The sequence below is a fragment of the Scyliorhinus canicula genome, chromosome 1 (genome assembly GCF_902713615.1).
Source record: "Scyliorhinus canicula chromosome 1, sScyCan1.1, whole genome shotgun sequence".
In the NCBI taxonomy this organism is placed as follows: domain Eukaryota; kingdom Metazoa; phylum Chordata; class Chondrichthyes; order Carcharhiniformes; family Scyliorhinidae; genus Scyliorhinus; species Scyliorhinus canicula.
In genome coordinates this window covers 182,870,043-182,895,092 of record NC_052146.1, presented here as the reverse complement: position 1 = coordinate 182,895,092, position 25,050 = coordinate 182,870,043, and the positions used below count along the sequence as shown (strand labels likewise).

General features: G+C 45.5%; 1 protein-coding gene across 1 annotated transcript; it reads left to right on the top strand.

Moving 5' to 3' along the window:
• Positions 1-884: 884 nt before the first annotated feature.
• Positions 885-24,611, top strand: LOC119969943 (cofilin-2-like). Its single transcript, XM_038803913.1, has 4 exons — positions 885-1,072; positions 10,895-11,175; positions 22,744-22,820; positions 24,085-24,611. Exons 1-4 carry the CDS (start codon positions 1,070-1,072, stop codon positions 24,189-24,191), a joined length of 468 nt encoding a protein of 155 aa, XP_038659841.1. The 5' UTR covers positions 885-1,069; the 3' UTR covers positions 24,192-24,611.
• The last annotated feature ends 439 nt before the right edge of the window (positions 24,612-25,050 follow it).

Below are 25,050 nucleotides of genomic sequence, written 5' to 3'. Positions count from 1 at the left end.
GGCGGAATGTGGCAGCTAGGGGCTTTTCACAGTAACTTCATTGAAGCCTACTTCTGACAATAAGCGATTATCACTGCCTTCCTCTTTTGACCAGGATCAAACAGCAGCAACGGTGTCGTACCCCAGTGACCACTTCTCAGTCCAACAATGCTGAACTATTTATATAAAAGCTGCAGGTGCTGGAGATCTGAAATGAAGATCAAGAAAGTGCTGGTGGAGGTGGGAGCTTTCTTTATTCGCTGATGGGATGTAGGCATTGCTGGCTGGGCCAGCATTTATTGCCCATCCATGAGGGCATTTAAGAGTCACAAGTAGGCCAGACCAGGTAAGGATGACAGATATTCTTAGTGAACCAGATGGGGTTTTAGGACAATTGACAATGGTTTCATGGTCATTCCAGATTTTAAAAATTAAATTCAAATTCCACCATCTGCCCTGGTGGGATTTGAACCCAGGTCCCCAGAGCACAACGCTGGGTCTCTGGATTGCCAATCCAGCTACACACAACGCCCAGAGCAGCGAGGGAGTTAACATTTTGAGTCCAATGTGACTTCTTCTTCTGAACATTGAACTACTTGCCCCGTCTCTCTGAACCGACCTGACGGTGTGCTAGCAGGGAAAAGAGGAATGGTCACATTTCCCTCCCGGTGAGATTGCGGTGGGCAGCACTCTGGGAGGCGGCAGACGCCATTAACCCGCTGTCACCCTGTTTATAAACAAAAACCCAGAGACATCACTTCACCCAAAAAATAAACTTTTAGAAAATGGGGGGCGGGGGTTGAAGAGAGAGTTTGGAAAATCACCCCCACCTGTGGAATTTATTAAAGGTGGCTGACAAAAAAATATTGTAATTTCTCCCCTCCCTCTGGAACCGGTTGAGAGGATCATTTAAAAAAAAAAGCAGATTGGGAGGCGGTGCAGCCAAGGGATGATAAATGGGCGTGAAGAGCAGGCACTGGGGGACGGAGTTAAACGGCTGAGTTTCAGCCCAGTCGCCATTCGCAGCGGGAGGATCACAGCAGCGGGTCGCACCGAGTGAGTGAAGAAGGGGGTTACTACCGGCTCAGCCATGGTAAGTAGCAGCATATTAAGAAATTATATCTTCAATCTGACTGTCGTCAGGGTTTATCCGGGGGGGGGGGCAGGGCGTCGTCTTAAAATGTTTCGCCGGGTTTTTGTTTTTAAAAACAAGTTTTCGAAAACCAGCCTTGTTTTGGCGTGAGGCAGCGGGGTGAGAGCAGCCTTGCCCCCCTTTTTTTTGTGTCACTTTTTAAATCGGCAACAGCTTTTCTCTTACTAATTCAGCAGGGTTGTCCCTCGGGCGTTCTACCTCTGCCCGAGCTGTATCTATTTTCCCTATGGTGACCTCGACTCCTCTCCCTACTGCAACTTTCTTTCCAGGACGGTTTTTTTTTTGAGTCGTATGTGCGTGTGGGATTTTTAAAATCTTGCATCCACTTCCAAAATATGCAGTTGCATTTATAAATTGCTCTTATTTTTTGACTCCCCCACCCATGTTTCTAATCCTGACCGACATCCCTCTCTCCAAACTAAAACTAACCGACCACTGGGCCTCGGCGTTTTGTTTGATTTTTTTTTTGGATTAGTCCCGTTTACTGACAGCAGTGACTCTTTTTGGTCGTCGTTGTACAGGAATTACTTTCGGCCCTCTTTCTTTTCGCGCATGTGTCGAGCCACTGCCCTCTCCAGAAGCTGTGAGTTGGCAGCAAAGAGTTGTTCTACCTGTCCGACCAGGTGTGGCAGGTGAGTCACCACTTGCTGCAGAATGGAGGCCCCAGGCAGTCCTGCAGCTAACATAAATCACACCCTTATGTAGGACTGCCTTAAATTGTGGAGGCGCGATGAATTTCTATTCCCAGCTGGGTGGAAAGGGGCCTGATGTTGTGACTCTTGTGGGAAGATGGATAGTGCCAGCCTTTGTATACAGCCCAAGCCTCCAGTAAGCTAGTTGGCTTTTTAATGTAATAGTTGGCACCTTCGATTTGCTCTCCTGAATGGAAAGTGAACTGTCATTTTAGCTAGTGTGGTTGACAAAGGAAGGAAATCCCGAGCACCTATCTTAACTCGGGAGCACAAAATTAAATCGTTGAGGAATTTGAAAGCTGAAGTAATCTAATCTTTCTGTTCATTCTGCTTAATAATTGATGTTTGCCATCCATTAGATTGCTTTCCATTTCAGCCTGTTTGAAGAGAACCCAGCTGGTCAAAATGGCCATGTAATCCTGAAGATAGGAACCACATCCAGTACTTCAATCCAGGCAGGCAGGCTGCACGGGGAGCTGCTACATAAATTAGGTGAAACTATTGGGTATGATTTGAATAAGCTTTCAATGCCCCAAGTAACAAGTGGAAGAATTTGGGGAAGGTTTTCAGTCCTGCTTGGGCCTGTGTCTGGAGCAGAAGATTGGCAACCAGTAGTTCTAATTTTTTTTAGCTACCAATTTTAATACTAGAATGCCTGCTGCAATAGTTCCTGTGTTGATGATATAATTTAGTAATGGTGTTCAATTGGGACTCTGAACAAGGACAAAATTGAATTTAGGTGTGATGATCAGGGAGGGGCAGAATACAACTAGTGTCACCAGTTTCCTGTTGAAACAGGTGATGAATAACTTGCATATTGCAAAACCAGGACTGTCTCACCTGTAACAGACTGATGCATGCTTTGAATGTGTACAGCATAAGTAGTACCATCAGTCTGATTTACTGTAGTAGTATTATTACATTTTATTGGTGCCAGAAATTCATTTTTGATTGTCCAACCAATTTGCTATGTTTGTGTTGGGGTCTTAGTTGACTAGATTATTGCCATGTGCTGTCATCATATTAATGAAATATTTGAATAAAGGGCTTGTTGGGATTTGTTTCTAATTGTTCTGTTTCAAAATAGCTAATTAAATATGTAGGAATGAATGGTGGAATTGAGGCAGAACGTTACTTGGATCCACTTGATTGCAGGTTGGCCTGGAGCTACAACTATTTTTTAAAATATATATTCGTTCATGGAATATGGGTGTTGCTGGCTGGGCCAGCATTTATTGCCCATCCTTGAGGGCAACCACATTGCTGTGGATCTGGAGTCACATGTAGGCTAGACAAGGTAAGGATAGCAGGTTTTCTTCCCTTAGGGTCACTTTACAAATTCCAGACTTGTAAAATTCCCTGCCTGCTGTGGTGGGATTCAAACCCAGGTCCCCTGAGCATTATCCTGGGTTACTAGTCCAAGAGACAATGCCACTGCATCCTCTTGAGTTTGTTCTTCAAGCATTGTGTATCCTGGAGCTGTTTTAAAATGAAATTGGGCATGAGACTTTGCCTGATGCAAAGTTAAATACTCGGGTCAAGTCCACTAAAAGCCCACTGACTCCTGCAGATAACTTGACTACAGTCCTTCATCCCCTGCTTCCTGTAGGACACTATTCCATTCTTAATATTTATTTTTCTGTTGTACCTATTGTAGCTATTCTATCTCACGCACATCAAACACAACCAAAAAGAGAACGAATCTCATAAATAAATAGCCAACACCCCTGTGCCTCGCCCTCCCTGCTGTTCCCCTCCACCCATTCTGCCTCTTTTTTTTAACCCCATAGTCGTCCCGGGTCCCCTGTCCTGTTCCCGTCCCCCTCCCCCCACCACCACACACTTTCCCCCCAACTGTTTCCATCTCTGGGCAAACCCTCCACAGTCCCCCTCCAGGCAAACTTAATTTTTTCCAACCCAAGGAATTCTGTGAGGTTGCTCACCCACACCCCTCGTTTTGGAGGCTCTGAGTCCCTCCATCCAAGCAGGATCCGTCTCTGGGCTATCGGTGGCAAAGGCTAAAACATTGTTCTCTCTTGTCCCCTGGACTCCTAGGTCTTCTGACACTACAAACACTGCCAATTCTGTACTTGGAACCAACTTCACCCTCAGCACCTCAGACATCACGGCAGCAAACCCCCATCAAAATCCCTGCAACATCGGACAGGCCCAAAACATGTGAGCATGGTTCGTGCCCCCCACGCACCTTCCATATCTATCCTCCACCCCCTCAAACCTGCTCATTCTGGCCACTGTCATGTGTGCCCTCTGGGCTACTTTAAATTGAATGAGGTTAAGTCTAGTGCACAAAAAGGATACATTCGCTCTCCTCCTATAACCCCATCCCAACTCTTCCTCCCATTTCTGCTTAACTTCTCCTATCTGGGTGCCATTAATCCTTTGTAAATCTGCCATCACCAACCCCTGCTTTCGACTCCTGCAACCCTGGGGCTGCAGGTCCGGAAAGGAAGGCTCCTGTTTCCTCACATAGCCCTGAACCTTACTTTTCAATGCTTCTAATGTCTTCCTTTTCCCTCCACATCAGGATTCCTTTCTTGTCAGGCCTCTGCTGACAATGGTATCCATTCCACATCCCTGCACCTGCCACTCTCCTCCAAACTCAACATTCAATGGATCATCTGCCACGTCCAGCATGATGCCACCACGAAACACTACTTTCCCCTTTCAGTATTTTAAAGGAACTATTACCTCGGACACCCTGGTCCACTCCTCAGTCATCTGCCAACCACCCTCTTTCCTAAGCAAGCAAAAGCAGCAGTTAATAAAATGATTCATTCATGATCTTACTGAATGGTGGACCAGATTTGATGGGCTGAATGGCCTGCTTCTGGCTCCTACATCGTATGATCTTGTGAAGATCATTGATGTACTTCAATGCAAGGAGCATCTGGAATAAGGTAGGTGAACTTGGAGCGTGGATTGGTACTTGGGACTACGATGTTGTGGCCATTATGGAGACATGGTTAGAACAGGGACAGGAATTGTTGTTGGAAGTTCTGGGGTATAGATGTTTCAGTAAGAGTAGGGAAGGTGGTAAAAGGGGTTGAGGAGAAGCATTGTTAATCAAGGATAGTTTAATGGCTGCAGAAAGGTAGTTCGAAGGGGATCTGCCTACTGAGGTAATATGGGCTGAAGTTAGAAATAGGAAAGGAGCGGTCACGTTGTTCAGAGTTTTCTATAGGCCCCCAAATAGTAATAGAGATGTGGAGGAAGAAATTGCAAAACAGATTCTGGATAGGTGTGGGGGTCTCAGGGGAGTTGTCATGGGTGACAAACTTCCCAAATATTGATTATAAGTCGAACAGTGCAGATGGGGCAGTTTTTGTACAGTGTGCAGGAGGATTTCCTGACACTGTGGATAGGCCGACAAGAGGGGGAGGGGGGGCACATTGGATTTGGTACTGGGTAATGAACCGGGCCAAGTGTTAGATTTGTTTGTGGGAGAGCACTTTGGAGATAGTGACCACAATTCGATGTCTTTCACTATTGCAATGGAGAGGGATAGGGCCATATGGCAGGGCAAGGTTTATAATGGGGGAGGGGTAATTATGATGCAATTAGGGAGCCTAAGATGGGAACAGAAACTGTCACGGAAAGGCACAAATGAAAAGTGGAGCTTGTTCAAGGAACAAATATTGCGTGTCCTTGATAGGTATGTCCCTGTCAGGCAGGGAGGAAATGGCCGTGTGAGGGAACCATGGTTTATAAAAGAGGTTGAATGTCTTTTCAAGAGGAAAAAGGAAGAGTATGTAAGGATGAGAAAACAAGGTTCAGTTGGGTCGCTTGAGGGTTACCAGGTAGCAATGAATTAGCTTTTTTTTTAAAAAAAAAAAGGGGTTGGGAGGGGGCATGAGAAGTCCTTGGTGGGTCAGATCAAGGAAAACCCCAAGGCTTTTTACTCTGGAAAAATAAAGAATGACCAGGGTGAGGTTAGGGCTGGTCAAGGACAGTAATGGGAACTTGTGCATGGAGTCAGAAGAAATAAGAGGTCTTGAATGAATATTTTTCTTCAGTGTTCACCAAGGAGAGAGGCCATGTTTTTGAGGATGAGTGTGATACAGGCGGGTAGGCTGGAGGAGGTAGATGTTCTGAGGAAGGATGTATTGGCAATTTTGGAAAAACCTTGGGGTCGACTAGTCCCCTGGGTCAGATGGGATATATCCAAGGATTCTTTGGGAGGCAAGGGATGAGATTGCAGAGCCTTTGGCTTTGATCTTTGGGTCCTCACTGTCCACGGGGATAGTGCCAGAGGACTGGAGAGTGGCGAATGTTGTTCCTCTGTTCAAGAAACGGAATAGGAGTGACCCTGGTAATTGTAGGCCAGTTAATCTATCTTCGGTGGTCGGTAAGTTAATGGAAAAGGTCCTGAAGGATAGGATTTATGACCATTTGAAAAGATGCAGCTTGTCGTATACATGGATTTTAGTAAGGCGTTTGATAAAGTTCCCAATGGTCGGCTCATGAAGAAAGTAAGGAGCTGTGGGATAGAGGGAAATTTGGATAAGTAACTGGCTATCACATAGAAGACAGAGGGTGGTGGTGGATGGAAATTTTTCAGACTGGAGACCAGTTACTAGTGGTGTACCACGGGGTCAGTGCTGGGTCCTCTGCTATTTGTGATTTTTATCAATGACTTGGAGGAGGGGGCTGGAGGGGTGGGTCAGTAAATTTGCTGATGACACCAAGATTGGTGGAGTAGTGGATGAGGTGGAGGGCTGTTGTAAGCTGCAAAGGGACATTGATAAGATGCAGAGCATGGCCGAAAAATGGCAGATGGAGTTTAACCCTGATAAGTGCGAGGTGATTCATTTGGTAGAAAAAATTTGAATGTGGAGGAATAGGGAGATCTTGGGGTTCATGTCCACAGATCTCTGAAGGTAGCCACTCGAGTGGATAGAGCCGTAAAGAAGGCTTTTACTGTGTTAGCGTTTATTAACGAGGGGCTTGAGTTTAAGAGCCGCAGGGTTTTGCTGCAACTATACTTGACCCTGGTGAGACCACATTTGGAGTATTGTGCGCAGTTCTGGTCATCTCATTATAGGAAGGATGTGGAAGCATTGGGAAGGTGCAAAGGAGATTTACAAGGATGCTGCTGGTTTGGAGGATGGGTCTTGTGAGTAATAGTTGAGGGAGCTAGGGCTTTTCTCTTTGGAGCGGAGGAGGATGAGACACAACATTATAAGATGATGAGGGGGATAGATAGAGTGGACGTTCAGAGACTATTTCCTCAGGTGGATGTAGCTATTACAAAGGGGCATAACTATAAGGTTCGGGGTAGGAGATATAGGAGGGATGTCTGAGGTAGGTTCTTTACTCTTTTTTTTTAGGGTGTGGAATGGACTGTCTGTCAGACACTTTTTAGGAACTTTTAAGCGGTTATTGGATAGGCACATGGAGCACACCAGAATGACAGGGAGTGGGATAGCTTGATCTTGGTTTCGGGCAATGCTCGGCAGAACATCGAGGGCCGAAGGGCCTGTTCTGTACTGTTCTATGTTAAGTACTTGCACTCTTCTTTCTTCCCTTTTGAACTGTCTAGTTTCTGTTTCTTTTGTACTATTAATTTGCACATTATGTTGGGGAGACCAAATTATTGGCTTCATTTCTGTTGTTTTAGTACCTCGCTGTCCTTTGTCACTGTTCGACTGACTCACAGTATAAACTCTGAACAGTACCTCCCCTTATAATCTCTCCGCCTTCCAGTTAACACCTTTTTTTAAAAAAAAATTCCTTCATTGGGTGTGGGCATCACTGGCAAGGCAAGTGTTTGTTGCCAAATTCCTCATTGCCCTTGAACTGAGTGGCTTGCTCAGCCATTTCCAAATGCAGTTCACTTTCTGGATCTGGAGTCCAAGTAGGGATGTCCAATTTTCTTCATTCATAACCTATGCTCTTGCATTTTTGCTGATCAGCTATTGATGGTGATTCTGTTTGAGCCATGTTTCTTGTCTTACTACAAGCTTTATTTTACCTTAATCCGTTTTGTCAGAGACACTTCCAGCCTGTTGTCCTATCACAAACCTCTCTTTCCCCTCCCCACCATCACCTTACCTGTGTGTGCTTGTTTAACATCTCTTGGACCTCTTAACTTCTTTCCAGTTCTGATGAAAAGCCATTGGCCATTGATCTGAAATGTTAACTCAGCAAAAGTGACCTATTTGAGTATTCCCACTGTTTTGATTTTTGTTTTTGAGACACAGGAACAGACAATTCAATTTGGTATAAATTTGAACTGCTTTAGTGTATTTAGTGACCCCCCCCCCCCCCCCCTTCAAAATCACCTTGTAGTGTAACTCCAACCTTGAAACATCACATCTGCTTCCTCCAGCATACAAAGCTGTACTGTTGCCAAATCATGCCGCTTGTATGCATTGAAAGTGGCTAAGTGATTTTATGCATTGGCTTTGACATGTATTAATGCAGCTTTAATAAGAAACAAATTAAAGATTAACTTCATAGGGTAGTTTATCTGTGCTGATTACTGGATCTAGTATATACCTTAGTTAACTCTTTATCATATTCTAGAACACGCCAAAGAATTGTAGACTCCTTCAACCAGGAATTTTGTCTCCTCTGAATTTGCAGTCCAGGGAAAGAACTTGAACCCCACTGTGGCAGAGTGACGATCTCAATTCTGAACTCTAATTGTGGTTAAAGTGAAAAGGTAGCTTTTGAGTGGTTTAAATATTGAGAGAGAATTAGTATCCCTTAAAGGCAGCATGTTGTCCTTTAACCTGGTCTAGCTATAACCCCACACCAGCATGGATGATGCTTGAAGACTCTCTGAAATAATGAGCAAGCCCATCTCGATTTATATCAAAACATTAATGTGAGCCTGTCCAGCAGCTCAACACTCCAGAATGAGTTTTCACGAGTACAGACACTGCTGAGTTGCTTCACCACTGGCTCTCGTAGGCAAATGAGGCCAGTGGCAACTTGGTAGGTAAAGCACTTCAAAAGCACAAATGGACTTCCCATAATGTAAAATCAGGCGGAAACTGCTTCACCTGAATTTCCTCACTCCAATGCAGTTACAGCAGTGGGTGGGTGGATGAAGTTGAAAAATTCTCAGCTGTAGAGTACACTACCTCCATGGGTTACTCGGAAAAACTCTGATTGGGCTTTACCCTATTATCATTACATATTGGTAAATGGCAGCAGCTTGATTTTGGGGTAAGCCACTGTTTTCTATTTTTAAAAAATGTTTTCATTCTCCATTTTCACATTTCGCTTCAAAATTTACACCCCACCCACAAACAGTAAACGGTAACATCAATCCCCTTGACAATAACAACGATCCCATCCTCTCACCACCCCAAACAACGGCCCACCTGTCAATATATGCATCCAATAAAACAAACTCTCCCACGGTGGAAACAAAAAACCAAGGAGAAAAAGAAAAAAGGAGTCTGGGACTGCCTATGGTCACCATAGAGTCCACTCTCTTTCCTCCCCCCACCACCCCCCAAACAGCGTCCAACCTCTGAAAGAATACCGTACGTGATACCCAAGAGTTGTAAACAACCCCTCTCCAACTCCTCCCGTCTACTACCTCTTTTAAAACTCCTCCCCCCAACTTTCCACCCTGGCTAGACCACTCGGACCCTGTTCTGCCAGGCTCTGATGGCCGCAGGCCCTCTCCTTGCCTCACTCCCATTCACTGGCTGGTTTAAACCGGCCAGTGTGGAGGCCCCCACCCGGGTCCCTTCCCCCTTGCCCGACCCTAGGAAAGCCCAGAAATCCCCTTTTAGCGCGCACACCCTGCATATCCACCCACACCCCAAAGAGCCCTCATTTCGAGTGAAAGTCCCATCACTTCCCTTGTCCAAATATATACAACATTGGCTCCTTTAGCCCATACACCTGCACGCAGTGAAACAAAAAAGAAGAAAATACGGTCATGAGGTTACATCGGCACATGGCCATTTCTCAATTTCTCTCAGTTCTGCCACAGTCCTTCTGCCTTTGCAAACTCCTCCGCTGCTTCTGCTGTTCCAAAATAAAAGTCCTTGAGCTTGTAAGTCACCCTCAGCTTCGCTGGATATACATTGCCGCACTGCACCTTGCTAATGTACAGTGCCCTCTTCACCCGGTTCAAAGCAGCCTGCTTCCTCGCCAGCTCCACCATAAAGTCCTGGTATACACGTATACCAGCTCCAGCCCAGTGTACCATCCGCTTCTGCTTGGCCCAGCATAGGACCTTCTCCTTCACACTGTACCTACGGAAGCACAGAGTCACTACCCTTGGCGGCTCACTCGCCTTTGGTACAGGCCTCCACGACAGATGAGCCCGATCCAGTTCATATCGGGAGGGATCCTCCCCCCTCCCCCAATAGTTTCGCCAGCAGAGCGGCAAAATACTCTGTTGTCCTCGGCCCTTCGGGCAGCACCACAATCCTCAAATTCTGTCGCCTGGATCTGTTTTCCAGGTCTTCCATTTTTCCTCGCAGATCCTTGTTAATCTCCATCACCTTCCGCATCTCCTTCCCCATTGAGGTAAGTTGATCACCATGCTGCAGTAATGTCTCCTCCACTTCCTTCAGCGCCTCCCCTTGCGCCCTCACCTCCGCCACTGCACCCACCACCGCCGTCATCACCGGGGAAATCGCCTCCTCCACCAGCACACTCAAAACCTCCCTCATCTCCTTCCTCATCGCCTCTAAGTGTTTTGTAAAACTGCCTTTCGAATTCTGCAGCCATCACCATGGTTATTTCTTCAGCCATAAGTAATGAGGCCTCCCCTGGTGCTCCAGCCTCCATTTTCCTTGGTGACCCCGCAGTGACCTCTCCACTCCCCGACAGACCTTCAGCTGTTTTTTTTACGGCTGTTTTTTTTGCTGATCTTCGACATTTTCTTTTACTGCGCCTTCTCCCTGCCTTTGACGCCTCCGTGGACCCTGGAACCGTAAAGCCCCGAAAATGCTGTTCCCGAACGGGAGCCCTCCATTGTGTGGCTGCCTCCTGCCCGCCATCACCGGAAGTCCCCCCCCCCCCCCCCCCCCAACTGTCTTCTATTTTTAATAGCCTAGTAACTTTTTTTTTCTTGCAGGATTCTGGTATCCTGATCCACGATTCAGTCCTTAACACCTTCAGTGAAATGAAGCTCCTGTCGACCAAGTCGGGGAGAAAGTTTCTTCGTCTATGCATTAGTGAAGATGGTAAATTTATCGTTGAGGATTTGCAATTTGACATCCAGCAGGAAAAATGTGATGACGACTATCTGAACTTCTTAAAGCACCTTCGGAGTGACACTGCATGTGTTCTAATTTATGATGTCTCTTACGAAACAAAAAATTCCCTCATCAAGGAAGATCTGGTGTTCGTGCAATGGTATGTCATTTTAGTTGTGCATGAATGTCTTTTGCATGAATGCTAGTGTTGACAGGAAACAAATTAAGCATCAATGCACTGGCAAGTCCAAAAACGGATACACACTTGTGCCTCAACCTACTGTTCTACAAAAGTAGTATTCTAAGCATTTTAAGTTTAGTTGACAGTGCCTTGCACAAAGCAGTAAATGTAGGGAATCTGTGGTTACTCAGTGAACATCTACTTCTGTTCTGCAATCTAAAGCATTTGTTATGGACTGTGACTGGGGAGGGTGTAATTTAAACAGCATTTATTTTCCTCTCTTTGCCTGTCCATAACAGCACTAATTTCTCCTCTCTGCTTGTCTATAACAGAAAGGGGTAATGATTTGTATTTTCCAACCCTTTGTTAATAACACCACAGCAAACTTTCAGACTCTGAACCCAAAAAAAAGAGGGAAAGGGGGTTTGCAATGTCCCCCTCAATCGGATGACAATAGAGGGATGTAAGAGCTTTCCAGAACAAGAGAAGAGCTAGAACTGTTCCTTCAGAGGTTGGCAATATGCTGTACTTTTTTCCAGTGGTGTTGACCTCCCATTGAGATTAATCTGCGATCGGCTCTTGTAGTGTAAATGGGGTCAGTTGTTCAACTTTGGTCGCTCCTTTTCAGAGGCTGCCGGTCAGAGGTCCATGTCACATGACTTTATGTTGTGACAATATGCCTTTGACAAAGGATGTTTAAATTGGCTGTGTTCAGGCTGATGAAGTCTCGTGTGTGCTGACAATTTCAGCATGGTATATGGGGGGAAAAAGCTTCTGACTATTCACCTTGTCTATATACATCTTGTAGTTTTGTAGACCTCAATCGGTTCTCCCCTCAGCCTTCATATTTCCAAGGAAAACATTTTTATTCACCCCCCCTCCTCATACCTAACACCCTCCAGATCAGGCAACATCCTGGTAAACTACCTTTGCGCACTCAAAAGCATCCACATCCCTCTGGAAAAGTGTGGTGACCTGAACTGCACACAATATTCCAAATATGGCATAACTAAAGTTTTTATACAACTGTAACATGATCTCCCAACTCTTGCACTCAGTGCCCCAGATGATGCCTGTGCCTTGACCACCTTATCCACCTGCATTGCCTTTCATGGAACTGTGGACCTGAATGCCCAGATCCCTCTGTATGTTAATGCTCCCAAGGGCTCTGCCATTTACTAATTCATACCTGAATTTGATCTTCCAAAATGCATCACCTTGCATTTGTCTGGATTGCACTCCATCAGCCATTTCTCTGCCCAATTCCCCAATCTATCTATATTTTGCTGTATTCTCTGACAGCCCCCTTCTCTATCTGCAACTCCCCCATCTTAGTGTCATCTGCAAACTTGCTAATCAGGCATGTTGTCACCTCCCTGTGTCTGCGTGGGTCTTTCCCCATAACCAGAAGATGTGCAGGGTAGGTGAATTGGCCATGCTAAATTGCCCCTTAATTAGGGGAAAAATTATTGGGTACTTTATTTAAAAGAAAAAAGACATTCCATGGCCTCTTAGCCCTCTTCACTCCAGTTGAGTTTCTACTTTCCCCATATTCTTCAAAAGCTTTGTTTTTAGTTATCTCGACCTTGTGCATTCCTCTTGACTAGCCCCTGTCATCCATGGTTTCCTAATCCTGCCATTTCTGTCCATCAGTTTTTCAGAGGGAATGCCTGTCCTGCACTTGAAAAAATACTCACATCAAATGTGGATTTGCCCTCACAGCTGCTCCCAATCCTCATTGTCCAGTTCTTGTCAAATTCTGTGCTCATCTTCTCTTTCTCCCCCCCCCCCCCAAATTTAGCACCCTCCCATGAGGACCACTCTTGTCCTTATCCATGAGTATTTGAAAACTTGGGGAATTATGATCACTATTCCCAAAATGTTCACCTGCTGTAACTTTGGTCGCAGGCCGGGCTCATTCCCCAATGCTAGGTCCTGTAAGACCCCCCTTGGTTGGACTATCAGCTTACTGTTTCTGTCTTGGACACATCTAACAAATTGCTCTCAACACAAACCTCTGGCACTAAGGGCGTCCCAGTCAATATGGGGGAAATTAAAATCGCCCACCACAGCAACCCTGCTATTTTCACATGTTTCCTCTTCTGTTTCTTTTTAACACACTAGCTGTTGGGAGGCCTATAGTACAACCCCAACATTGTGATTGCACCCATCCTATTCATGAGCTCGACCAATACTGCCTCATTGCAAGATCCCTGCAAGATATCCTCCCTCATCACAGCTGTGATATGTTCCCCAATCAGTAATGCAACTCCCCACCTTTTCTGCTCCCCCTTTGCCTCGTCTAAAGCATCAATATCACAGAATGTTAAGCTGCCAGTCCTGTCACCTGTCCCTCTTTTAACCATGTCTCCGTAATAGCAACAATCTCATGATTACCCACGTTCATCAAAGCTCGTTCATCCGTCTTGCCTGTTACACTTGCATTGAAGCAAACACACTCCAGACCCACAGATCAGTGACTTCCCTTTGCCTGCTCTCCCCTCTGCTATATTTGTCTTCATCTCATACCAGCTCTTTAGCCATGTGTTCAACTGTAGTATCTCTGTTCTTAGCCCTGTTAGCATCTTTGCAAGACCTTGCTGCTCCTGCCTATGTCATTTGTACCATGGTGACAATGATATCTGCCTGTTTGCCCTCCTGTTTAAGGATGTCCTGTACCTGCCCAGACATCATGACCTTTGCAGCAGAGTGGCAAAGCCATCCTGGAGTCGCTTTCACAACCACAAAAGCATCTATCTGTGTCCCTGACTATCAAATCCCCAATTAGTATTGCTCTATGCTTTTCCCTCTTGCAGAGTGGGGCCAGCCCTGGTACCACAACTCTGGCTACAGCTGCTGTTGTCACTTGATGGGCCATCCCCCTCATCAGTATCCCAAACGGCATACTTGAGGCACAGCTACAGGGGACTCCTCCTGCACTGACTTCCTGCCCTGTTTAGCAGTCACCCATTCCTGTCCTTGGGTGTTACCATATCTCTCTAACTTCTATCTGATGCTTTCTGCCATTTGGTTGCTTCATAGTGCCTCTAGCTATTGTTCATGGATCCATTTATTCAGTCAGCAAGTGCAGTTTTGCAGATGTAAATTGTCAGATGTTGTCAGCATTCATAATTGAACACTAAGCCCCACCAACTGTCCTAACTAACCTCTGAATATTAAATTATTTCACTAAAATAAAACAAAGGATGTACTCCTCAGTCAGCTGCTTTCTTAAATCCAGTAAGAAGTCTTGCTGAATTCCACAGTGTGCAACTTGTGGATCTGGTGCTCTCCTGGGACAAGCCTCGTTACAGGTGCAGACCTATCCCATAAGTGTATACAAATCTGTCCACTCCCTTTTTTAAAAAAATATTGCTAGTAATTTTTTCTCTATTTTTGAGGCATTTGTAATTTTAACAATTTTAAACATCAAATTTCAACAAAAACACAATAATATAATGCACAAATCGCAGCCAACATGGCTTACACAAACAATGCCACCTTCCCCATCCAACCCTCTGTGTTGGGTCTCCCTATCCTTGCATGTCTCTCCCGTGCCTCTCCTTTCTCTTTTTTTTTTTCTCCTCTCTGCCCCCCCCCCCCCCCCCCCCCCTCAACAGCTGCCACCACCCGCTGACGGTTTGATTTTTCTCTAAGTTGATGAACGGCTACCACCTCCGAGCGAATCCCTCGAGGCCAATTTAATGTTTCCGAGTCTGCGAAACCCCGTCATGTCGCTAACCCACACCCTCGAGCTTTGAGTCCCTCCAACCTAGTGAGATCCATCTCCGGACCACGAGGGAGGCAAAGGTCTGTACATCGGCTCTCTCGCATCCTGGGTTCCCGGGTCTTCCGACACACCGAACAATCGCCACCTCTGGACTCTGAACCACCCTCATTTTTAAGACTTCTGACATGACGTCAGCAAACACCTCGGACATGGACATGGTTCACGGGACTGACGTCCAACTCCCCACCCAGTTTTTGCCACTTTCTCTTCACCTCCCCTAATGGGGCTCCCTTTCCACTCTGTCAGCTCTTTTTATAGATCTAAGACCTTCCCCTCTCCCATTCCAGTCGCGACACCTTATCCTGTAGTCCCTGGGGGTGGCACAAAATTTATCTCCTGCAGATACGGGAACCCATTCCTCCTGGCAACTCCAAACTCTTCGAGACTCCGGAAACCCTCATCAATGAAGAGATCCCCAAATCGCTCTTCCTGCCTGCAGCCACCTCTGAAGCCCCCCCCCCCCCCCCCCCCCCCCCCCCCAAGAGCGAACGGGTGGTTATCACATCGGCACCCGCACTGATGCTCTCCCCTCTAACCCAATGTGCTGCCCCCATAACCTCAGGGCTGCCACTGCTACCAGGCTTGTGGAGTACCGAGCCAGCGAGAATGGCAGAGGTGCTGTTAATTCCCCCAAACCTGTGTCCTTGCATGAGACCCCCTCCACCACCCACTTCCTGACCATTGCAATGTTCACTGTCCAGTAATAGTTAATAAAATTTGGAAGGGCCAGCGCCCTTTACTGGCACAAACAAATTCCGAGATCTCTGCATTCGCTTTATTTTTGAAGAATAAAAATTGGGAGACTCTGGAAAACGCACAATCTCGGGAGGACCATCATTTTAACTGTCTGGACCCACCCCACCAATGACAACGGGAGCGCATCCCACCTCCAAAAGCCCCCCCTCGTGTTCTACCAGCTGCCCCAAATTCAGTTTATGCAGCTACACCCACTCCCTCACCACCTGGATATCCAGATATCAAAAGCTCCCTCCCACCACCACCTTGAACGGCATCTCACCCAATCCCTTCTCCTGCCCCCTTGCTTGGATCACAAAAACCTCATTCTTACCCATGTTCAATTTGTATCCCAAAAACTGGCCTAATTCCTCTATTTTCTCTCTTTCCCCCCCCCCCCCCCCCCCCCCAAGATCAAAGGCCTTCTGTGTCCATAGCCACCACCACTTCAACCTCGTGCTCCTCTGGAGGCATCGTGACTACATTCAGCAATCTCCTAACTTAGCACAGTGGTTAGCACTGTGGCTTTACAGTGTCCAGGTCCCAGGTTCGATTCCCAGCTGCGTCACTTGTCTCTGCAGAGTCTGCATGTTCTCCCCGTGTCTCCATGGGTTTCCTCCGGATGCTCTGGTTTCCTCTCAAAAGTCCTGTTGGGTAATTTGGACGTTCTGAATTCTCCCGTGTACCTGAACAGGTGCCGTAATGTGGCGACTAGTGACTTTTCACAGTAACTTCATTGCAATGTAAGCCTATTTGTGACTATAAAGATTATTGTATATGTTGGTCGCTTGCATCTCCTCCAGCCCCTCTCTCACTTCTCACTTTTCTACAAGCCCAGTTGGGGCCCCCAAGCCTCCACCAGCTCCTCATCAACTTCGGGAACTCCTTCCCAGAAACCACCTCGTCCCCTCCTCCCCGGCTGGGGGTTCCAACTTGTACAATTTGCTATAAAACTCCCTAAACATCCCACTTGCCCCTCTGGGTCCAAAACTGCATTCCCATTCGTGCCCGTCACTTTCCCAATTTCTGTCGCTGCCTCCTGATTCCTGAACTGGTGCGCTAACATCCTGCTCACTTTCTCCCCATACTCGTATACCGACTCGCCATTCGCAACTGCCCTACCGCCTTACCTGTGGTTAATAACCCAAATTCAATTTGCAGCCCCTGGCGTTCCTTTAACAGCCCTTCCTCCAGGGCCTTTGCATTTCTCCTGCCCACTGCAGGATTTCCTCCACGAGCCTTTCTGTCTCCAACTGCTCTGCCTTCTCCCTGTGTGCCTGAATCGAAATAAACTCCCCCCTGACCAGTGCCTCCCAGACTGTACCCACTGAAACCGCCCCCATGTCATTACCTCCACATACCCCTGGATGGCCTTCCTCCCCTGACCCTTGCTCACTCGTAAATCCACCCAGTGTGGGGCATGGTCCAACATTATTGCTGGATACTCGACATCCACCACCCCTGCCAACAACGTCTTATCCAAGATGCAAAAATCTAGAGTACACCTTGTGCACCTGGGAGTAAAACGCAATTTCTTTTGCCCTCGGCCTCTCAAATCTCCATGGAAAAACCCCCACCATGTGCTCCAGCCCCAAAGCTCCTTGGCTGTAGCTGACGCCCTCCCCAACCTCGACCGGTCCAGTCTCTGATCCGGGACTGTTAAGTCCCCCGTTCACCACCACCCCTCCATAACCAGCCGATTCCAGATCCGGAATCTTCCCCAGCGCCTGCCTCATAAATTCCACGTCCTCCCAGTTTGGGGCATCTATGTTGATTAACATCACTGGCATCCCCTCCAATTTCCCACCTTGAGCTCCACCCGCTTATTGACCAAAATTGCCAAACTCCCTGTTAGACTCCAGCCCTGAAGGAAACACTTGCCCGGCCCGACCCATCCCTTCCTCGGCCTAATCTGGCCGCCCACCTTCAGGTGCATCTCTCGTAGCATGGCCACATCTGCCTTCAATCGCTGTGCGAATACACGGGCCCTCTTGACTGGCCCAGGTCAATCCTCGGTGACCAGCCTGGTTGGGGAGGGTGCACCCTGTCTGTGTCCTGCACCTCCCCAGGCCCACCCTCGGGCACCCACTGTCATCAATCTTCCTCCCCTTCCCCTGTCAGCAGTACTTCTCCCTCCCCACCCCCATTGTGCTTCTGTTAACTAAGCCATCCTGATAGCCTGCCCACCTATGGTGCCTAGCATCCTATCCCTGCTGACTCTTCTTTCCTCCCCCCACCCCCGCTCTAACGTTAGTGCACACAAACCAAAAATGAACCAAACAAGAGACTAACTTCACATCCCATAACAAAGAACAAAAAAAAACCTTAAACTGAAAGAGAGAAATGGCCCCAAACATATGTTAACAGCAACATCTCCACAAAAGTTCAACGTCCACCTTCTCCTGCCAATCCATTGTCCCTGACAAATTCTACCACGTCCTCCGCCGATCCAATGTACAATTCGTGTGGCGAGGATGAGTTGAAATAGTCAAAGACCATCTTGACATGAGTAAATGTGCATTAAAATCATTTAATTTGGGAATGACAAAAGACAATATTTCATTTTGTAATAAATCATAGGCTTCTGACCCCCTACTCTAGGGTGGGTTATCTGGAATGTTTAATGATGGGGAAGGGGTTCATTTTCAATTTGGGAAAACAGCTGAATTCCAGGCAGCATAGATTCCATTCTACTTGCAACTAAAAGTGCTAATATTTCTGATTTGACTTGGATGCCTTTTTTGGCACTGAGATCCTTGTGAAGTATCAATCCAAAGTACCCTGTTCATAAAGTGCCTACAAACTCCTCTCCTGTTGTGGTGCAATAAACTCATATATCCTCTCTGTATTGCAATGGGAGTGCCTGAGCAGAATTTCAGAACGGCCCATCAATTTTATTTAGCACTATTGTGAGGAGGCATGTCAGATGCAACCAACATCTCTGGACGTCTATCAGAACATTGGACATTTATCATGCATGCCTTCGGAAAAAAAAAAGATTCCCTCAATGGCTGCTGATCCCCAATTTTCCTTATTTCGACCACATGCCAAATGGCTCAAGAGCAACCCAAATATTTAATGGGGCTGAACTAGAATTACATGGAAGAGCAAAACTTCTAGGCATGTTTATTGGGACATTATCTGCCCCAGAATTTATACCGTAAACCCGAGTTCAGTATTCAAACATATAATGGCGCAAGTAATAGGTGAGCAGTGATCTAGTCCAAATTCTCCTTGGGCTGACCCTCCTGGCTTGCAGATGACTTTGCTTCCTCTTAGTCCCAGGGGGTTCTGAGATGGCTGATAATCTAATGTGCAAATCTGCATGTTCTGCCACATGGAAATTCCCAACACCCTCTGCATTCGGTGCCTTTCTTCATGTTGGTAAGTCAAAAGCCAGGGACACTTGACCTCTTCAGGGATGCTTTTGGGCATGCCTATAGTGCTTCAACTGTCCTCTAGGGAGTCTCCTGCTGTGACCTATGTTCGGAGCAATTGCTGGACTCTGCCTCTGGATTTGGAGGATCTTGCGAAGGCTACTGTTGGTGGTACTTATCCCAAGTCGCGAGCATCTAGGAACTGTGGGTTCACGCTGCTTGAACCTTGGTCTCGGGTTTAAAATTCTGGCCCCCCAATATTATTTTCCTCTATCTGTAAAGTTGGCATATTGGAGGTGATGGAGGAGGCTCATAATACAGAAAATGGTCCCTCTATCCATATTTTCCAGTATCTCTCCATTGATGATCAACTAGGACAGGATGTCTTGCTATGCTAGTTGATTGGAAGAGGACTTTGGTTTTCCAAATGCTTTTATGCAAGGCCTATTATTTTTATGTGCTTCAGAGACTGTTGCTCATGACCTGGATCTCTGTTTCCAAGTGAGGTTCAGGTGATGGTTTCTGCCTGTGGGTAATTAGCACTGTTGCTTCACAGCTTCAAGGTCCCAGGTTCGATGGGATTCCTCCGGTTGCTCGGGTTTCCTCCCACAAGTCCTAAAAGATGTGCTGTTAGGTCATTTGGACATTCTGAATTCTCGCTCTGTGTACCCGAACAGGTGCTGGAATGTGGCAACTAGGGGGTTTTTCACAGTAACTTTATTGCAATGTTAATGTAAGCCTACTTGTGACAATAAAGGTTATTAATTTGTTGTGTTTAGGTGCAGTATTGCAGAGTTGGAGCAATAAAAAGTAAATGTTTGACCCAGTCTCACTTCTATGTGGCCTGTGGTGAGGATCACTGCTTGCGTGTTCTCATAGATTTGCAGTTGACGGTAGAGCTTTTGTGAGATTGAAGGTTTGTGATATTCCATGCACTTCTCTCGAATTGAATTTGGCACTGGAACGCCTCTGTGGGCAACTCTGATCCTGGTGTTTCAAGTGCTTGCTATGGTGGATTTTGGATGGATTGTGAGGAGATAATGGATCCGGTAAGGTGATCAGACTAGCAGTTGTCAGAGCCTGTCATGGTCATGGCCTAAATTGAGTGGGAAAACTTGCTGTAATGGAGCGCAGATGGAAGTTCCATCTAGTGGTTTATTGCAGGTGTGTGAAGTGTTGAGTTATCCCCAAGGTTGTCTGGTGCCAACGTGATTATGTGCAGTTGTACTGTTTACTCTAACATTTGTGTCAGATCAGAATTCCTATTAAGTATACTCCAGTTTCTTGGAAACTGCATGGGCAAGATTTTTATTTGAAATGGTAAAATAAATATTGGATGAGATTTTCTAGCCTCTATGTGGTGGGTGGAGGGGGGGGGGGGAAGAGAAGAGGAGAGAAGAGATAATCTTGGGCCCTGTTGATGGGATTTCCCATTGAATCCACCCCACCAGGAAATTGGCAGAGGTACGCTGTCAGCAGAGCTAGAAGAACTCTCCCCAAGTCATCCATCTGGTATAACAAATCTCATCTCATTTCTAAGTGTATTGAATATACAAACCTCAGATTCTGCATGCAATGTTGGCCTAAACTCTAGGTTATTTGGAAAGTTCCAAAATGTAAAAGCGGCATTACTTTTTTTTAAAAATCTTCAATTTACAGGCTGGTTTTGCTGGCATTCTCTGGCCAATGACTTTGCTGGTTTTCAGGTCGGCATCAGCCATCATTCATGGGTAGAATACTACCTTAATGGGGTTAACATGCATCCCAGTGTCATCTGACCTGTATTAGAACTTAAAGAATAAAAGCACAATACTACAAATGTTGGAAAGCAGCTTTTCCAGGAAAGAAAATAACGCCCAGGGAGAGCGAGCTGTTAACACAGTCAAATATCACTTCTCTTGCCAAGGAAGTAGATGCTGCACATTCCATGATGAAGACACTTCCAAGGGCTTGAAATTGTGGAATTGGACTGGCTGGTTTAAAAGTAGACCATGAACCAGGCCCAAATGAGATTTTGTCCACTAATACTGAGGGAAGGAAGATGAGCATTAGCCATAATTCTGTCTTCCTTGGGATCGATTCCTCTAGCACCCCTGGAAAATTGCACCATTCAGTTTAGGTAAGCCTCCTTGCAACTCGGGCCAGTCAATTTAAGTTTAGTGGTAGGGAGACCGAATCCATGTTCCTTGAGCAAATGTGGATTAATTAAGAAATCCAGCATGAATTTGTCAAGGGAGCACTTCTGGACTTTTAACTTCCTGCACCTTTTTTTTTTCTTTGTAGGTAGCAGAGGGTGGTGATGGTACCATGCAGACATGTGAGCAAAAGGTGTAACTCTTAGAATGACAGTGTGACAGGAAACAGCAGTGGTTCATGCATGTGTTTTTGGACTGAGATAAGCTTGTAGTGCAGTTCTCCAGGCATCTGTTTGGTCCCATGTTCTCTTGATTTGTATTAATGATCTACACCCGAGTACAGGGCACAATTTCAAAATATTGCATGATAGAAAACGGGGGCAGGGGGTAGTAGGATTTGGTGGCGTGAATGGATGGATTGGGCAGATGAAATTCAGTGCAAGAGTAGAGGCCCCTGGGTTTACAATATACACACAATTAAGTGACAGGATCATTTGCGTGAGTGGTTAATAAAGCATACCCCATCCTGGACTTGGGAGACATACATCCTAGCTTTTGTACTTTGAACCTGTACAGTCTGACCTTTCTGACTACTGTACCTGGGAAAGATTTGAAAGGCATTGGGGAGAGTGCAGGAAAGATTGAGCAGTCCCAGAGATGAGGAACTTTGTTACTCGAGGATCCATAGAACTCCTACAGTGCAGAAGGAGACCATTTGGCCCATCGAGTCTGCACCGGCCCTCTGAAGACTAGTGCTAGCGACTGCCACCTGTGTGCTGTAACAATTCTGATTCTGAAACGTGCTGGGTTCTATCCTGTTGAAGTAGAACAAGGGTCTGGGGTAGGATAAAAGATGGGAGATTAAATGGCAAAGATATCATGGAACAAAAGGAGTTGTCTAGAGTGTACAAATGTCCAAGTTTATGAACAGCCCTGTCTGAAAGCAAAACAACAAGAAAACTCTCCGATGGTGGATTGGAGTTCACTATCTTGAAGAACTCCATGTTAAATCCCCTGAAGGCTGTAAGAGTCTAATCAGGAAAATGTGTTCCTGAAGCATGTGATGCTTCCAGAGCAACTTGGTGAATTGAAACCATCTTGAGGCCGATGTCCCATAAAGCAGTTACACCTCCCAGACAATCTGTTTGGCATTTCATTGTCATTTGCTGGTCTGGATCAAGTTTTATTTTCAGGCAGCGCTGTTCAAAAACATGCACTCGTTCTAGGCATCACCACTCCCTTTTTGTTCATAACATCCTTGCCATTTAATCTCTCGCCCTGTATCCTGTCCCAGACGATTTGTTCCTTGCACCCAATGCCGCCACCCATGTCATACAACCCATCAGATTTTACCTTTTCAATTCTGAAGGAGTGAGTCCATTCTATATTTGCATCTGTGGAGAATTTCCAGCACTTTTATAATAAGCACTCTGTAATTCCCCTGCCCACAACCACCTGGTTAAAATTGGTACAGTCATACCTCAATAAATATTTTCACTATTTTTTCTAGGTGTCCAGTAAACGCACCAGGAAAACAAAAGATCCAGTTGACGACAACAATCAGGTTGCTGAAGGAAAAACTTAATGGTTAGTTTAATTTCACAAACTTGACAGGTTTTTCTGGTCTCTTGCTGAAGTGAAGGGCTTCTGCCATGGAGGAACCCACCCTGGTGCATCCAGAAAATCCCAGCTAGTGAAACTGAAGAAGGCACCCACTTTATTCTCCATTGAAGTTTGTATTATCTTTTATTATTTCAGGATGTCTCGACTTCGGCTACGAAGTGTAGTTGCTGTTGTAATCTTGAACCATGCTAGCAGATTTTGCAAACCATGAGAAAATGATTTATTTATTTATCTTTGGTTCTGGTTCTATTATGAAGTTGAACTCTTTAGGTAGCGAAGATTACTTTTTTGACTTTCCTTCATGAGTGGGGATGTTATGTAGCTTATTCTTTCAGATACCAGTGGCAATGTATTAGCTTCAGTCAGGGAGTGGTGTTCAGGACTCCTGAACTGCTTGCATTGCCCCAAGGCCCCTGCATCATAGTTTCAATCAGTGAACCATGAAAATGTAGGTCATTGCATTCAGAGAATCCTAGTTTATACTAAACAACCAAACTCACTTTAAAAAAAAAAAAATTTAAAATTCAATTTTTAACTTTTTTAAGGCCTCTTTTTAAACTGTATAGAAGGGCGAGAAAGGTTTACGGGTCTGTTTCTTCCAGACATTTGACCTCCTGGGTGAAGCATGGAGCAGAGAAATAAAACTTTGCGGTGGGAGGAGGGGGGAGGACTTCCCAACACCTTCATCAATATAGGTCCCTTGAATCCTAAAACTGCAACAGCTAGAAGTTTGCTTTTGGAAATGTCCTTTCAGTCATTGCAGCATTCCCTTTTTTTAAAAGGGTTATGCATTTAATGTATTCACCCTGGTACATTTTGGAGGGCAATAATTGTTCTTTAAAAAAAATAAAAAAAATTTTTAAATTCTTGATTATCTTTAAATTGAGGGCAGCATGGTGGCACAGTGCTGCCTCAAAAGCGCTTGAGCTCTCTGGTTTGATCCCAGCTCTGGGTCACTGTCCACATGGAGTTTGCACATTCTCCCTGTGTTTGTGTGGGTTTCGCCCCCACAATCCAAAAAGATGTGCGGGTAGGTGGGTTGGCCATGCTAAATTGCCCCATAATTGGAAAAAATTAATTGGGTATAAATCTGTAAATTGAATTGTTTCCTTTTTTTAATGCATGTCCTCTGAAGATCAGTACATTAAAGCAATCACTTCCTTGTTTCATTCCCACAGACGTGAGCATTGTGTAAAATCTTCATTGTTTGTTTTTTCCCTCTATTCAGGCATCAAGACTTCCTTACAGCTCAATGGCCTTGATGATATAAGCCGTGTTATACTTGCTGAAAAACTGGGGCCTGATGTTGTGAAAATAGAAGGAGTAGCGGTGTGATACTGCAGAGTGCCACCTATCTGAAAATGTCCTTGTTGTGGTTAGGTATTCATCCTGACTAATTCTAAGGCTGTTTTGATCTATTTTCAACTGTTTTATTCCAAATGGTTCCTCTTGAAAGATCAATTGTCAATATTGAGTAAAAATGAAATTCCCTTGTGTACATTTTTTTTAAGACCAGAGCTTGTTTCTTTTTAATGTGCAACGTTAGTGACTGAGTTTTTGTACTTGCCAACTTCGAGGCTTAGTGCCTTGTCTTGAGACTCTTGAGCCATTGCAAATTAAGAACCGCTGAAGAGAGTTGTACTACAGTTCACATGCATTGCTTGCACAATGAGGGCTCATTTTTACTAGCTGTTGACACTGCTCTGTCCTCTGAATCATAGTTCTACCTTTATTAAATTACACCTTTTGACGTAGGACTATTTTGGTGGTGTTTCTATTGCAATGCCTAACTTATTTTGACATTGGTATGTTTGAGATTCCACCAGGCTATGACCCTGCTTTCCTATGAATTAATGGGGAATCTGTCTAGCTTCCCAGTTCTTCCCCAACATTATAATCTACACATTCATGTTTCTCTTTGTTTATGCAGGGACTGTACTGTGCACTTGTTATTGTCCACTCACTTTCCATGTTCCCTAGCTCCAATAGTGGTAGTTAACTGATACCTGCTAGTGAAGTCATCTTCATATTTTGGGTTCCTAATTTTTGGACATTGATTCTGCACTAAACTATGCACAAGACCTTGCGCTGCTGTGTCTCTGCTAGGTGACCTTCACAGTCCCAATAGCCAACCACTGCTGTTATTTGCTGAGCTCCAGACTGGCCTAGTACTATTTCTACCATCAGCTACATT